This window comes from Carassius carassius, chromosome 43, assembly GCF_963082965.1.
Source record: "Carassius carassius chromosome 43, fCarCar2.1, whole genome shotgun sequence".
NCBI lineage: Eukaryota > Metazoa > Chordata > Actinopteri > Cypriniformes > Cyprinidae > Carassius > Carassius carassius.
In genome coordinates, this window is record NC_081797.1 from 8,972,509 (window position 1) to 8,990,967 (window position 18,459).

Genomic DNA, 18,459 nt, shown 5'->3' on the forward strand with positions numbered 1-18,459 from the left:
CCTCACTTGGCACCGAGATTTACAACGAGCGAGAGAGAGAGAGCGAGAGAGAGAGAGAGAGAGAGAGAGAGAGAAATAAGAAAAAGAGTATTGAGAGAAGGAAGGGGGTAATCGGACCTTCCCCAGTGATAAAAACCCCCAGCGGGATTCAGTTCTCCGCCGCTCCACTCCTCTCACCAACAAGAACCGTGTCAACTCCGTCCCTGCTGAGGTCTCTATTTTTAATCCCTGTGCCTGAGTTGCCTGGGGCAAAACACAATGAAGGGTCAAGTTAAAATGAGGTTTTGAGAGAACGGCCTGGAAGGGAATGTACTGAATTACCGATGGACCTTGCTGGACATGGTGTTAGTACAAGAGGCGCTGGGAAAAAAAAGGGGGCATACATGAAGAAAATAAAAACGTAAAAATAGATTGTACAAACATTAGATGTTTTGACACAAATGTGCATTTAAAATTACTTAAAAAGCCTGGAGGAGTTTTTTGCAAAACTCAACGGTAGCCAGTTTCCAGAGCCTACTACTGCTATATTTAGAAGCTCCATTCGATGACGAGCTTTGGCAATTATGGGACTGACAAGAACTCGGCTGAAATGGAGTCTGAATGTGGCCTTTTCCCCCGCTGGCTTGATACAGCTGCATTAAATAAATAAATAACTACCGGTGAACCACTTATCGAAAAGGTCAATGTTTCCACCGGGTGCGCAAGCTTGCTCGCATCTGACCTATCGGGAGAGACACATATGACACTTGAACCTTTGTGCTTACTCATCCCAGTCCTCCCAATGTAGGTTAGCTGACTTCAATAAGCAGAGATAGACCTTTTCCCGCCAATCCCATGGCGCCAGGATCTGATAATGCGTGCAAATGAGTCACTCGTGCCATTCACCTTCAATATTTATATCGATGACAGGGTTTTTTGTGTGATTTCAAATGTCAGCATAGCTGCTTCACAAGCCTGTAATGGAAGTCCATGGACACCGCCTTGAAAATCTTGACAAAGTCGTTAAAAGATGCAGAAGCATGCCCTTTTCGGAGAAACAAAAGCTGTTTTATTATGAAAACATGGTTTAGACACGTCCTACAATATTCACTGGCTCGCTATTAGCTGATACCTTACATTTCTATTGTGTGATTTCTGTGCTGCCCAAGATACAATCACAATTGTGGGATTTCACATACTAGCACAAGCTTACTGAGAATCGAAACAAAACTATTAAAAATTCACAAGCATGCCCTTTTTTTTGAAAAACAAAAGCTGTTTTTAATGAAAACATGACTAAGACTCATAGTTCATTGCTTAGCGTACTATCTTCATTATTAGCCTAACTCATGCTATTGTCATTAACCTGACATCTGTAACCTTTTATCATATTACTCTGTATTAATTATTTCATTAGCCTAGCTCATGATATGTTCTATAAAATCTAGCTCACAATACAGCTTACAAAATGTTCAGTAACTCATTAGCCTGGCTTTTTATATTTTTCTTAACTTTTATCTTATTAGCTCCTATTAGCTTATAGCTTGCACCAGATTCATCCGCACATTAGCCTAGCTCATGCTATAATCTTTGTTCATATTAATCTCTCATGATATCGACGTTAGTCTGTTAGCATGTAGTCAGCCACTTCACTGACTCATCCCTTAAGAAAATAACCATGGTTTTGCTAACCATAGTTTAACCATGGTATTTGTAGTAAAACTCTGTTTATACAAATGGTAATCAATACATAGTTACTACACTTTTCTTATAGTAAAACCATGGTTACATTTTGTAAGGAATTAGCTTAGCTCATGCTATTTTCATTAACCTACATCTTAAGTCACTGATGTATCTTACATCACATTACATTTGCATATAAGCCTCACTCATGCCATGCTCTATATTATTCTACAGTATAGCTCGCAATATCTTCAACAGATTATAAACTCTCGTCACAGCTCACAACTAGTGTTGGGTAGATTACATACAAATTATAATTCATTACAGATTCCAGATTACATGACAAAAAATTTTGTTAGTAATGTAATCCATTGCATTACATTTTAGGTAATATAATCAAACTACTTATAGATTACTTTTGACCCAACTTGTATCACACATTGACTTAAATAGGATAATCTTCTACCATACTGATATGAAAATACAAAGAGAAAGAAAACACATTTAATTTGTTGTTATTAATGAAGTGCGTCAAGGCTTCTTGTGTGAATGATATGTAATGATATAGTCTGATCACAAGTATTTTGAAATGTAATATAATCTAATTACAAGTACTTAATTTTAAGGAATCTGATTATATAATTCGGATTACATGTAATCAGTTACTACCCAGCCTGCACTGCTCACAACATCTCTATAAACCTACAGTATTAGACTATAACTCACACTATTCAATCATTTATTAGCATAGAACTAGGGGTGTAACGGCACGTGTATTCGTACCGGACCATTTCGGTACAGGGCTTTCGGTACGGTGCACGTGTGTACCGAATGACGGAATGCAATATTTTGTGCGTGGAACGCAAGTAAATTTTCGTGTATAACAAACGAACATATTAAGTGGCGGAAGTCGCCGCGTTCAGCGCAAATCCTGCCCTGCAGCTGATTCTAAGGCCGGCGACACACTGGATGCGTGGCGCAAGCGTCTCAGCTGCATGGCGTTTCCGTTTTTAATTCGGCTCCCATGTTAACAGGTTAGAGCTTGCAGACTGCCTGCGTGAGACGCGTGCATGCTAGAAATAGAACCGACGCCTATTTTTCACGCGACACGCAAGCGTGTTGGAAGCGTTTCCAGGCAAAATAGAACAGGAAAATATGTTTATATGTCATTTTGTACACAAATACATATAAATTCATGACACTTTGATGTTTGAAATTTCTATAGGTTGGCATAAATTCAGATACAAATGTGATTTAAAAAATAAATTAATAATTATCGATTTTCAAATATTGCACCTGTCAAAACATAGTCTATTTTGCCGTCAATACTGTTTACGGTGTCCTTTATCAGTAGGCTTTATATTTATGCTCAACATGAAGTATAGATATTGTTGTCATGAAGACAAGAGCCTGGTCTGTCAGCGGTCTCCCTGTCACCTACAGCAGCAGGCACGGCACGGTTCTGGTGAAGCAGGCCTACAAGCTGGGATTGGTAATGCTGCACTGTAATCATAGTTATTTATATTTTTCATCATATTATATTTTATTATATGATATTGGTTTGAGACTGAGAGTATTTTATTTAGTGGAGAACTTTGCAGCAGTATTTTATTTCTTTATATATATATATATATATATATATATATATATATATATATATATATATATATATATATATATATATATTTTATTAAAAAGTATTTTTTTTTAAAGTGTATAGTAATAAACAACCTGCAATTTAATGTTTGCATTTCTTTACCTTACTGTACCGAAAATGAACCGAACCGTGACTTTAAAACCGAGGTACGTACCGAACCATGATTTTTGCGTACCGTTACACCCCTACACAGAACAAACTATTTTTTACTAGATATTATACAGTTTTGTAAAAATATGAGCATTTCTGTGAGATGTCTTACTCAACTCGCTGTGGATTCAGTAAAAACACTTTATCTCTGTGAATGCAAGTCATCAACTCAGCTAGGAGAGACTGTTTTGTAAACACGTTCCATCAAAGTCAATCACGACTACGACTTTTGGGAATTCCTAATGGTGCTAGTTCTCCAAGTGATCTATAGGGAGTATGGAGCAATGCACTTTTACAGCCACCATGAAAATTGAACCTAAAAAGATGTAACTGAGACTAAATAGCTTTAGTAGAAACGCAGAAATGAGACAAGCGAAAATGTATTCGCAAACACACACACCAAAAAGGACAAGTGGAATGCAAGGACTGTCTTCAAGGATGAGCTACTACTGCTACTGCTAATTCACAAATTCAGTGAAGCTAAAGAAAGCAAATGCTATTCTTTGCCAAACAGACTGTGTAAGTCATTCAGCTCTCAATTACTCTCAACTCAAAACGTTTAAATGCACCACTATCAGTCACGTCAGAGAACAAATCCTGTATGCTACAGTACTGGGCTATTATTATGATGTGAGTAACAAAAGATAGAAACATTACATTATATAATAGACTATTATAATTTATTAAAGGGGCCATATGATGCGATTTCAAGGGTTCCTTTCTCTTTGGAGTGTTACAAGCTGTTAAAATATTCAGATGTGTGCAGGACTGTTTCCTGATCCTGGAAGAGTAGACTACAATGCTGGCTGTTCTGACTGACAGTCTGTAAGTATGTTTACATATGTAAAGGATTTGCCACTGATGATTAAATGTGAGTTTAGAGCAGTGTGGAGTAGGGTTTGTTGTTTGTCTTTTCTCCGATCAAAAATGCAGACATGGTTTTATGTTTAAATGGCGCAGTACACAATGCAACACAACATGTAAAAAAACAGTACAAGTCATTATTATCAGTAATTATGTTCCCACTGGATGAAAAAAATGGCTTGCTTGTAATGGTTTTTATTGTTTTTTGTCTGGTCGTTTGTCTGTTGTTCTGACTGGGGCATGCATCACAGTATGGTCAGGGGCATAACATTTCCGTCACACGCTTGAGGTATTTGGCCATTCACAAAGCACGGGATAGCTGGCCAAACCTCACTTTTCACTTGAAATATAGTAGTTTCTGTTTTTTTTTTTTTTTTTTTAAAGCATGTTAGTGTAATTTCCCATCCACTTTAATTGTAAACAGCATCTCTGACATTCTACCAAATATCTCCTCTAGTATTCCACTGAAAATGGTTCTACTACTTTTAATATCAATCGATTCGTTTAAACAGCTTTCAAATGAATCGTTTTACAGTACAACAACCTTCACTTCAGCTTCCCACCGAGTAGTTTCAGTTCACAGTCCACCGCAACAGCAGATCGAAATGAAATGCAATCTTACTCCTTCAAAGAGATAACCATTCGATCTTGGTTATGTGACAAAAACTGGTGGAAAAGCTCTACTTTTAGCCACCATGAGCTGTGATTCTATGACTCTCGAACCAAGGCCTGAATTTTTAATTTAGACACTGATCTCAGATCAGACATCTGCTTATCATAAGAAATGATAGTCAGAAGATAGCAAAACAGTACTGATCTAGATTCAGCAATCTGCCACTAATAATTCCAACAGTCTCTATTTTCCCCAGATGGATTTTGCTGCTATACAGTGTGTGATTGAAAGGCAGATGACACACGCTTGCAGTAGCTACAGATGGAGGGGGAAAAAATCTTGCCTGTTCCTGCTGAGCCTATTGGAGGAGAACCTGGCTTGCTGTTCCTGCCCTGGCCTGCTTTTCATGTCAGACTCAGTGCTTTGGGGATTTAGAAAGACACGTCAAGTCTCTGAGCATGCCGAAAGAAGCCATGTACATTGGACCTTCCCATCCGTAGATGAAACAGAAAGTGTAACTGGAATTTGCGGTACAGATACTGAAATATATATCAAAGAGTGAAGCTTTTAAAAGTGGAGATCTCTCATATCACACATATCAAAGGGTTCAGGCTACCTAATGTTTGGACCCACAACACTGATACCCTTCAATGCAGAGTGCTTCATTTAAGACGTCCCACCCTAAGCATGTCTCTTGAATTATACATCAAGCAGATGGTGTGCAGAATCGTCAAGGTAAGACCTTAAATAATTCAGTGCAGGCAAACCCCCAGTTCACCCCCACCACATTTTTTTGTTTACTGTTAGTTTTGCTGAGCAGGGATTTGCAATGATAGCAGTGTGCAACAACACGCCAATGAGAGATTCTGCTGACCGGGGGCGAGACGTGCACAAAATAACTTTATTATTCTTTCATATTTGAGGGGACAGATGTTCCTCCGCATTTTTCTCTCTCTCTGGCTTATGCTAGGAGTCTCAATATCAAAAGCAGCTTAGACTGAAGCACTAACATGATTGCATGTAAATGCAGGAATTGCTTTGACACTGATCCAAGTCGTCCTTTGCCGAATTAATATTTCAGTCTATATATAATAAAATAATAAGTGTAATTTACATTGTACATTTATAAATGTAAATAATATGAATTAATTAATTTTAAAATAATGACATGAATATACCTTTTTATAATAAATAATTATGTATAATTTATTTTCAATTTAATTATTATTTGAAATAATGTATATTAAGTGTAAAAATTTAAATATATTATATTAAATATATAAAAACAAATATTTTCTAAGCAAGAAATGAAACACTATATGAAAAATAGTGAAAATAATAAATTTATAAACAATTGTACATTTAAAAAATGGATAAATGTTTTTATGTTTTAAATGTTTTATACATTATAACATGTATATATAAAAAAATATATTAAGGCTAAAATAAATTATTTTTTTCATGGCAATAATAGAACTGTTGGACCAAATTCTAAACAATTAAACAATACATGAAATTTTTTTTTTTTTTTTTTATAAAAATGTATGTAAATTTAATACGTAAAAAACTAATTCATATTAAAACTAAAATAAATAAATAAATGTTATGGCAAGAATATCATGCTTGGACTGAATTATAAACAATTATACATTGTATATAAAAACATGTATAAAATAATGTATATTTAATATGCTAAAACTAAATTAATATTAAAACAAAAATTAATTATTTTTCATGGCAAGAATAGAACTGTTGAGCCATATTCTAAACAATTATGCAAAACATGTAAAACATGTATAAAATAATGTAAATTTAATATGCTAAAACGAAATTATTATTAAAACAAAACAAAAAAATATAATTTCTATGGCAAGAACAGAATTGTTGGACCCGGTGGATGATTACATTGGGCCCAAAAAGAAAGATCAGAACCAGGGTATCATAGAGACTAGTGGGTGGACTCTTATGATTTAGGCTAGTAACTAACTAACTAACTAATAACTGACATTGAACTGTACGAAACATATTAACGACCGTGTGGAAATCTGTCTTGGAGTCTTGAGGTGTCCCAAATTACTTTTCCACAGCAAGCAACACAGTGCTGAGGACAGATTTCAGGGAGAGACAGAGACAGTGAGACACAGAATGAGTAAAACCAGAAAGACAGAGATGTAGTTAGTGAGGAAAAGAACAGAGAAAGCCAGAAAGAGATTTAGAGAAGGAAAGAGAGATAGAGGAAGAGGAAGCTGTAATGAAGTGTCATAATTTACCAGACATACTACAGATGGCAAGTCGGCTCCTTACGCTTTCATTGTTCTATGCCATAGAGCTGGTGGAGAGCAACTGAAAACAGCCGCAGAGAGAGAGATGCATTCACTCAACCTGTCATTTCACCCACCATTATGTTCCCCTTCTAAAAAAAATGATTTCTGCTCATCATGGCAGAGGAAATAATTGGATGTGAAAAGCATGGTCACATTCGGGTCAGAGACAGCCTTTGCCTTTCTTAAATTAAATCCATTCTGTTTGAATGCGATACATTTCTGCCTTTCCCTTTTCAATCCCTTCTCTATTGCTAGATATTCATATTATTTCTTCCCGAATATTGTTTATATTATCATTTTCATAAACGGTCCATTCCTTTCACCCACAATTTGCAGCAAAGGACAATTTTACCACACGAGTCCTCAACCCTAAAGTCATAAAAAACAAAATATTTATACAACATTTGGAAGATTATGTCCTTTCTTTTGGAACATGCTGCACAACTCCTTGTTCAAGCTCTTGTTCTGTCCGGGCTGGACTATTGCGATGCTCTCTTGGCAGGTCTTCCAGCACGTTCTATCAAACCTCTACAACTAATCCTTCTCTTCACTTGTAAGTAGCTTTGCATAAAAGCATCTGCTTAATGACTAAATGTAAATATATCAAATGCAAAAAAAAATGACTATTTTCTAATTTAATGTGCAATTTATTCCTGTGATGCAAAGCTGAATTTTCAGCATCATTACTCTAATTTTCAGTGTCACATGTTGCTTCAGAAATCATTCTAATATGCAGATTCGCTGCTCAATTATTAATGGTGTTTAATTATTAATCATGTTTTTTTCTGCCTAATATTTTTGTGCATTGTACTGTTTTTCAGAATTTATTTATTCATAAGTTCAAAAGAGAAGCATTTATTTGAAATAGACATATTTGTAACATTATAAATGTTTTTACCGTCACTATTGGTTTCATGAAATGTATGTGTTTAAACATATTAATATAACTTAACATTTGAATAGTAGTGCATCATGTTTTGCACAAAAATATTAAGCAGAAGAGGTGATTTTAACAATGACAATGAGAAGTTTTTCTTGAGCAGCAAATCAACATGATTTCTGAAGGATCATGTCACATGCTGAAAATTCAGCTTTGCATGACGAATAAATTATTGATAAAAATACATTTAAAATAAAACATTTTAATAATATTTCACAATATTAATCTTTTATTATGCAGATGCATCCTTGATGAGCATAATATAATCCCTTTATTTAACCTCAACCTTTTGAATGGTAGTATCGTGTACATAACAGGAAATTACTTTTCCAGACTTGACAGTTCTACAATTTATCATTGATTTGTTTTTATGGCTTAGCTGCTATAAATGTGCTGGTTGGGCAGTGGAAGTATGTTAACATACTAGACTCTGATTTTAAAAGTGGAAATAAAATCCTGTTTTCTTTGTTATGTCCAGCCTTTGCAGAAAGAGACAGAAAAATGTCTCCCTGGAGCAGTCATAAGTCCTTCAATGCTACAGAGCAAAAAGTTGTGAGGAAAGCTCCAGGTTGGGCTGTATTGTGACAGATAATGCGATGGCCTGTGAAGCCAGCTGATGCGCATCAGTCATGATGGCTTCTGAGTTTCTGTTTTGAGTGTACGAGACGGCCCAGCATGAGTGTGCATATAATGGTTAGAAAATGTCACATTTCCTTCGGTTTGTGACAAAGCATTCAAGTGACAAATGTCTTCCTGTGATCAGACAAGCATCAAGAGCCGTCGTTCGCAGATGGTGCCCACAGCCACTGTCCAGAGTAAATTGACAATATCTATTTGTGTGTGTACCTATGTGCCTAGTTGGTATGCATTTCTGGTTTGTTACACTGGACAGGTTCCATTCATCTCTGGCCATTAAAGCACAGGCTCGAGGGGCAAAAGTTTAGAGAGCAACCCAAGCCTAAAAAAAAAACTGCAAAATAAAACAACAAAAAAGGCCACATATACTTAAAAGATGTGTTTTTTTTTCCAATAGTAAAATATGTTGTTTTATTCAAGCTTAAAGAGATCATTCACCCCAAAATGACAGTTCTGTCATCATTTTTTCAACCTCATGTCACTCCAAACCTGTATGATTTTCTTTGTTCTGTTTATAGAATGATGACCATTTTTATTTTAGGGTACAATCCCTTTCATACGCAAAAACAACTGAGCAAGCAAATAATATGCAGTGTTATAATGGTTAAAACTCATTAAATTGCTGAAATATGGTGTTATAATGTTAAAATGACAACAAAATATAATATATATATATATATATATATATATATATATATATATATATATATATATATATATATATATATATATATATATATATAGTTTGTGATGTAGTTTATATGTATAATATAAAACATATTATTATTATTATTTAAAACTGAATTTTTGCCCACACTAAGGCATTTACCATAAAACATGTTTAAATGATACAGTTTAAACTGAGTGAAAACTAACTAGAATTAAATTAGCTAAATGAGAATAATATGGAAATAAAAACAAAATTTACAAAAATCTAAACTATCATAACCATGTTCCAATGTTATTATAGTAACACTGAGATGCTATTATAGTTTAGTTATTTTAGCTAATTTTTTTTTTTAATTTGTGTTGTTTTTTTTTACTTTTTTTATATGTCTATATAGTTTTGTTAATTTTTAGTCTTAGTTGGTAGTTATTTTAGTACATCAAGTTAATCTAAATGAAAATAAGAAATGTTGCCTGAACAGCAAGCTTAAAATAAAATATTTTCTAGGTTTATTTAGTAAAATTTTTAATGGTTTTAGTTTTAGTTAGGTTGATATATGATAAAATACTAGATGCCCAAAAATGTAACACTAGCTCAACCAATAGCATACGTTTGGGGGCGGAGCCATATATTGGCCAACCAGAGAGGAAACCTGTTTGGAAAGTCATTATTTTCGCAATTTGGCGACGCTTGTGGTGCAAAACAACCCACTCCAGCTTTAAGTCTGTGATGGATAGCAGCTGCCAGAAAGCAGAATAAAAATAACCATCAACAGAATCGGTTTCAACATTAACTAGACATTATAAAATCTACACCAAATTACCTAGAATTGAATTTACCTTTACAGGGTGCCCATCATTTCTTTTGCGCCACAACATCTGATAATGCTCAAGTAATCCATCTCCTCTAGCCTATTTTTAATTAAACGCATTACTTAAGATGAAAAACAAGTCGCAGGACTGAACCTGAAACCAGCGGCTTCTTTCCACACTCGAACCGATCCATCACCCTGTTCAGGGCTCTTTGATCAGCGCATATGTTGATCTGTGTTTTCGGCTATAGGGACCTAATGAAAACGGTGAGGCAGAACCGCAGGTGGACGATGCACCGGGAGCCTCGTGTGGCTGATGGTCCATCCATCATCCTTTTACACAACATCAGATTGAGCCCCTCATGCGCACTGGATCTGTCAGGATGATGGAACAGGCGCACAGCTCCAAGCAAACAGAACAGAAGCGCATAAACTCAATAAAACATCATTTTTAGCTATTAATAACTTGATTTCTTTCTTTTCAACATAAAAGCGAGATTGATTTAATTTCAGCTGCTCTCGTAGGCAAATACACACCTTGAATTGTAATTGCACAGGGCGGTTTGAAAGATTGCTGGGTTTGTGCTTGGGTGAGGTTAGATGAGAAGCACAGCATTAGGCTACACACAGCAGCAAAATACAGGCTGCCGGTCCTGTTTGAAGTGTTAAATACAGGTATGTTCATAGACAGTTTGGTTATAAAAGAGAGTGACAACTATACTCTGTGCCCAAAGAGAAGCTTCAATTTTGAGGAATTAAAACTTTAATTTTGTCAGCAAGCTGGGTTGATTTGTGCTGAACTTCAGTCAAATAGCTTCTGTCAGTTGCATCTTTAACATATAAGCACAGAACATGCATTATTATTTACTGTCAATCATAAATATAAGATGTACACCAACCCGTTGATTAGTATAAATGCTATTCAAACTCAAATAGTTTTTCCTTTGTTTGCCATAGGCAACAACAAAATGTTCTTGAATTAATGTACTTTCCTACTGAATCTCATTTCTGCTGATGAATCTACAGAGTTTGCTATCTCAATGAATTGTGATTAGATAAAAAGACCATATAATGTAAAATAATGGCGATAAAAGTTGCTTTATTGAGTTGTCTTTTGGGGCAGCATGTACTTACCTACAGTGTGAGCAGCGCAGTCTGATTCAAAAACAAATAAAACCACTCTTTTTAGACAACTAAATGCGGTTATTATGTAACTATAACTTAAAATTACTTAAAGACTTTTTTACTATTTGAAATAAAATAAACTTTAACTGAATTAAAATAAAACCTTTAGCTCAAATAACTAAAATTAAAACTGAAATAAAAATGTATGAAAACTATATAGACATCATAATACTAATGAAAATAACAAAAACAAAAATATATAATTAACAAAAATTAAAAAAAAAAATTATTCAAAAATGATACTAAAAACTATACTTGTATCACAATGCAACTTCACTTGATGTACTAAAATACCTCAAATTAAAACCAAAATAATGTATGAAAACTAAATAGACAAATAAAAAAAATAAAAAAAATTATTAATGAAAATATAAAAAAAATATAAAAACTAATATATAATAGTATCATAGTAATAATAATAATAATAATAATAATAAAGATTTATGGACCTTTTTCACATTTCCGGGTTTCTCAGCAGCAGAAATAGTCATAGTTGGTTTAAGTTCGAGAGCAGTAAATGGAAAAGTACCACAAAAACATTTTTTGCATTTCCATTTGCTAAATTATGAGAAGAAAAACTACAAAATAGTGTTTTCACGAGTTTCAGAAAAGTAAAAAAACTGAGAGAGAGACTGAAAACGGCGGTCAGAAGAGAGAACGATGTCAATTTTACCATCGCTCCCATATTAGAAACACCCTCACATTAGCGTTAACTAGTTTTAGCATTAAAAACTTCTGAGGATTTAAGATGCAAATAACCATTGAATCATCACAGTCTTGTGAAAAGGGTCCATTTTTGTCATTTTGACCTTTTATTAGGGTAGAGATAGAGACAGGGGGAGGGGCTGATTGGGAAAGGACCGTGAGCCAGGACTTGAACTTGGGCACCTAAAAGCCCAACAGCGTTAAATGTCGGTGCGCTTCCCTTGAGGTTATCGGCTTCAACATCAAACCATTATTTTAACTTACTTTTTATATTAAAATACTTGTTTGTTAGAGTTTTTAACTATTTGACCACAAAATTGACATGGTCAACCTCAACGAGGTAATGAAAACTGTCAGTAAAAGGGGGTATTGTGCAGTCGCAGTGTGAGACAAAATAAAACAAAAGACAGAACTGAACCAAACCCAAGTTTTTGGCCTATTACATGCGAGGATGAAATACAAATTAAATCCTTGAAAATGCAATTCAAAGCGCTTTGAGACATTTCCTACAGTTACTGGTTGCTATAGTTACAGCTATTACAAGACAATCCAAGACTCACACCTACTAATAAATACAGCTGTCGATCCCCAACACGGACTGGGTGAATGTAACCAATCATATGCTAAAAACAGACTATAAAAGTCGGGGCAGTACTGTAATTAATGTGTGAAAAGTGTCAGTAAGCTGATATTTCATGCATTTGGATCAACAGAACCAATGACATACATAAAAACACTTAGACAGGGTACTGATGTCTAAATGAACGCCTCAACGAGTAGTGCTTCAGATAAACAGTAATACCAGAAGCTCAAATGAGCTGACAGACTGAATCTATGGCGTTGTATTTCTCAGGTTTACATCAGTTCTAGACTGTTCACTCAGAAAATGTGCAATCACACCGACAGGGCTTGACAATCTAACCTTGATTGAATTTCGCTGCCGCTCGCTCACACTAAAACACACAAAGGGCATGATTGTGAAACAACTATGTTCGCCACCTGTAATTTGCAAAAGATTACCGCCCTGCCTTTCATTCTGTCCTCACATTTGACATTTACAGGCAACAGTACAAGCTTGAGAAGAAAAATCATGTGCAAATGTTGCATCAACAGAAGAAACGGTCTGTAAACCGTACACTGTCTGCAGCAGCGTGAATGCCTCAGGGAGGACCGCTCCATTTTGGCTGTATTTTCCACATGAGTATTAGCATGTGGACTAGCTGTCTGGTTCTGCTCCAAATCCTCTGTGACTGTGTCTGACCTCAGACCACATACGCCCTAAAGGGACTCATTCTGTACATCTACAACATTAGCGACACTTCAGGAAATAAAACTTGGGTCGAAGAGTATCACACTTATATCTGCGGTTGTTTACCACTATAACTAGGTAACATCTCAAGACGAGAATATTCTAGCTTCACTGTTTTATTCATGTTTTATTCACACTGGTCTAGCCACAACTTTACAGACACAACAGCACCTGCAAGTGTTGCAGAGAATGTGAACCGCTCTCCCAAGCCAATTTAATTCAGAGATATGGAAAGCGGTCACACTATAATAAGTGTGACCAGGAGCGTGGAAAGATGCACATTTTATGTAATTAGTATCGGTACACTTTGCAATTTAGTATGGATTGTGTTTATTCCAACCACTGATGTCATAATTCAGTCCACCTATGCTTAGCTAATACACAGAGCAGTTAACTGGCAAGCATAAGCTTAAATTACAATGCACAACCAATGAATCACAAAGTTCTTTTAGTGAATGAAAAACATCCAATGGAAGCATTATAGTCTTATTCTTTAATATATTATTTTTACAGTTCAATTCACTCACCCTCAAGCCATTCTAGGTGTATATGACTTGCTTCTGTCAGATGAATACATTCATAGCTATATTAACAAAAAGGCCTGGCTCTTTTAAGTTTTATAATGACAATTTTGAAGCCCAAAAAGTGCATCCATCCATCATAAAAAGTGCTCCATATGGCCCCAGGGGGTTAATGAAGACTACAGATGATGGTTTATAAAGTTTTAAATATTGATGATTTTCTCACACAAACCCTCCGGAGCCATTTATGATGAATGGATGCGCTTTTTGGGGATTCAAAATCACAACCATTCACTGCCATTATAAGGCTTGAAAGAGCCATATTTTTTAATATAACTCAGATTATATTCGTTTTAAAGAAGAAAGTCAAATGGCTTGAGGGTGAGTAAACCATGGGGTAATTTTCATTTTTGGGTGAGCAATCCCTTTAAGAACAGATTCTTTTAATGATTCATTCAAAATGAATACTGAATCGCTGTTTGAATCGGACAGATCAGTCAACAAAGCTATCCTAGCTTTCACTAAGAGATGCAATAAATGATCATTCAAACTGTCAATGAAAACAACAATCAAATGAATTATTGATTATAATATAACTGATTAAACACTTCACAGTAAATGCAGACATGTAACTTCACAAACTATTTGTTACTATTACAACTACTATTATTGCATAAATGTGTGTTTTTTTATTTAAATAAAAAAAAGACAATCAATAGATCAATCAATTAACAAAACAATCATTAGTGATGGAATAATTTAAATACATAAACACACACATTTAACATGTCAAATATTATTATGTTTCATATTCCATTGTTAGTTGAAGTTGTTTAGTGATACACTACTGATGCCAGTCCGAACCATAAGAGAAAAAGGCGTTCTGGGCTTTGAAACCCAAAGCAGATGTAGGTGAGGTTGGTGAGATATTGAACTAGGATCATTCTGCTTGTACTTCAATCCCTTTTGCTATTTGTTCAGTGATATTAGGCCTGATCCAAACAATTCCCCTTCTTGTGAACAAGCCCACTGCACTTGGTGTGCTCAAGCTCAAAACTCATTTCTCATAAAACGCCAGTCATCATGATGGCAATTTCACCAAAATAGACAGTTTGATTCATCCGAAATAGCTTTGTATGCATCTACGGATCACAACACCCTGAATCAGAACAAACAACTCAATATACACGGCCCAGATCCGAGAGATTCTTGTTCCCAGCAACAAAGATGGACAGAATCTCAGCGATATAATAAACTATTTCAGGATCCACACCGAGGCAGCAGCCAAAAAGCCAGAGGGCAGGCGTTTGCTGTTATGCAATCACCTGTGATGCACTGGTGGGCAGCAGGCACCAAGGATCCCAAAGCAATTTATAGCTACATAATGCAGCCATTTAAACTAAAGAGATTGTTTCTGGCAACGCAGCAGCATCAGAGCCTTCTCCTCGAATAGACTTTTCATAAAGAGACTAGATAAGAGAGCTTTGTTTCTTTGTGCCGTCCCTGGACGTAAAGATCAAATAGCACAGAGAAGAAAGAGAGGACATTGATCACGGTTTGGGCACAAAAGCCCACTTTAACTTAAACATGTTCTGTTACTGAAAGATCTTTAGCTCTTAATGAAAGGCATTATTAGAGCCTACTTGCCCGTTATTAACTACAGATGCAGGACTCTGTGTATCAGAAGGCACCTGCAGGGCTTTCTGGGAAGCAGTTTGGAAAGATGAATGGATTTGGGAATTAAACTTACTTAAACCTTTGTACATTTTGGCACTCCAAATATTAGAACGATTTTTCACTATAGTAATCTTTATTTGTCTTATGTTGGTCAGTGTGGCCCTCTGCAGATCACTATACTTTACTACAACATTAAAAAGTAATAGAAAATGGGGTATTCTTTGACAAAAAAAAAAAAAAAATTGACCAGATTTCCTTTAGGTTTTCTGTGCATTTTAAAATCTATGTTAATAAGTTGGACAAAAATCTGTGATTAGAATACCTTTTTGCCAAGCTTTCCAAAAGCATAAATAGGCTGTTGTTCAAAAGTTTGTGGTCAGTAAAATATTTTTAGGACATTAATATTTTTTTTTCAACCAAGGATGCATTAAAAGTGACAGTAAAAATATTTATAGTGAGGAAAAAAACTGTTCTATTTCATATAAATGCTTTCTATTCATCAAAAAAACCTGAAAATAAAATATTAAGCAGCACAACTTCCAATATAGATATTAAATACTAAAAAAATAATTAAAACGTTAAAATATTAAGCAATGTGTATTAAGTGATTACTGAACGATCATGTAACACTGAAAATAAACTAAAACAGAAAACAATCATTTTAATTTGTAATAAGTTAATTTTTAACAATATTATTGTTTTTACTGAACACTTATTTTGTTTTTGTTTTTTAAATGCAGCCTCTTTGTTGCAAATACATATTCCTTTAGAAATTGTACAAATTATCTAGACATTTATACATTTGAAAAGCTATTTTTTACACCATGGAACCTTCAAAAATAAACCAATGAGGGCAAAAAAAGTTACTTAAAAACATTTTTATACTTATACATTTTCCTTTATTCATTAATTTACCAAAGCCTTGTTTGTTAATTGTCAGTGCACACATTACACATTCATGCACACATTACAACAACAGAAACCATTCGATAACATATCTGAATTAATATTTAAGAACAAAATACTCTGAAAGCATCAATAAGGCTAAACATACCCTCAGGTGGCTCTTCACGCAGGTAAGGTGGAAGTTCTTCATTGTTAGGGTCAGCAGGTGCTTCCTCCATCACCTCAGTCTCTGCACTCGGGTCCTTCAATTAACATAATTATATCTTTCACATGGTCAATACATAAATACACACACAATGCAAACAATAACAGTGATTACTGCTATGCAGTACATTTTCATGTTCCCATCGAGTCTTAACATTAATCAGATAAAATGTTAAACTCTAATTTTTTAAAACTTATATTTGTTTGAATAATTATTATTTTTATTTAAATTTGTTATTTTAACATTATCATATTAGTTATTTTTAGTAGACAAACTAGTTCTACAACATAAATTACACCCAATCATACCTCCATCTGAACTAATGTTGATAAAGGAGGATAACGTAATGATCTCACAGGAAGTGACATCATTTTGGTGGGAAACCAGCAGCATAAGCATGAGTAAGTAGCAATGGGTTAGATATTTCAGTAATGTTTTGTAGTATCCGTTGGATGTTTCCACTCTAAAACATCCCATCATGTCTCAAATATCAAAATTAATTTAAAGTTGACACCCTCATGTAATTTAATATGTCAATCCCTTACTAAACAACTGATTTTATTTCCATCTTGTCGGGCATTCTTGTCAAATCAAGCTGTAATTTATTAAGTTAAGATGTTTGGGTTTCACCATGACACATTTATGAAAGTCTGCTATGCAAATTCACATGAATGCATCCTGCAAACAAAACTTACTTCTTTCTGCAAGTTATAGAGAGCAAAAGATACTGCATAGCAGCAATGACCTACAATCACCATCATCACCTCTTCCCTTTTACAGCCTCTGATACATCTAGAATCATAAACGGCTGCAAAATAAATGCAATTAAAAACGCATAGCTTCTACAGTGTATCTTGCACCATGCTGATGTAATATTATATTATATTATATCTAGGCATCGACTTAATGTCAGCTGCCCCGTTAAGGGTTTTATTACAGCCCATCTGTGTATCAGAGCTAGATAACACAACATCCATCCGATGTAACCGCATGTAATGGCACAGTATCAAAAAGGTCCGTATGTAAATATCAATATAAATATTCAACAGCTTGTGCCCGTGCAGAATCAGGTAAGAACAGGTTTGGCTTCATACTGTCACGCAAAACAAACCAAATCTACTCACCTTCATTACTGAGGATATTAATACAGCCGTGCTTTAGAAAGCGCCTCTCTGCACTTCAATACTGATGAGCACAAGAATATAGAATGGAAAGAGCGCTTTATACGAAATAAAATTCAACGTTTGCTTTGTTTTTCATGCGTATGTAAGCGGAAGTGACGTCGGGATGTTTACGGAATTTGGGGAGGCTGTTGAGCTGTTGGTCGATAGAGGGCAGCGGCGAGTTAATTCTACTCACTCAACTACTAAACTATAATGCTACTATTACTATATAGCATAAGGTATTTATGTATTTATTGTTTGTTTGTTTGCCCAATAAATTTAGTTATTTATTGGCAAGAATGCATTGGCATCCTATTCCTAATAATAGCTCATAGATCCTTTCCCCCATTCTTGTGGTTATGCAGATTATTTATTTATTTTATTATTTTATTATTAAGTATGCATATTCATATCATATGTAAGTCAAATATTTTTTTAAGTATCCTAATAATTTATTAATCTAT

At 34.8% G+C, this 18,459-nt stretch overlaps 1 protein-coding gene across 1 annotated transcript in view; it reads right to left on the minus strand.

Moving 5' to 3' along the window:
* zgc:101566 (Transmembrane protein 263-B-like) overlaps window positions 1-18,164 on the minus strand; it is a 28,515-nt gene extending 10,351 nt beyond the window's left edge. The window contains exons 1-2 of the mRNA XM_059536273.1: window positions 17,957-18,164; window positions 16,776-16,869 (exon numbers count right to left, since the gene is read on the minus strand). Of these exons, the coding sequence (XP_059392256.1) occupies window positions 16,776-16,869; window positions 17,957-17,962 (100 nt within the window). The 5' untranslated portion in view covers window positions 17,963-18,164. The remainder of the gene's footprint in view (window positions 1-16,775; window positions 16,870-17,956) is intronic.
* Between the last annotated feature and the right edge of the window lie 295 nt (window positions 18,165-18,459).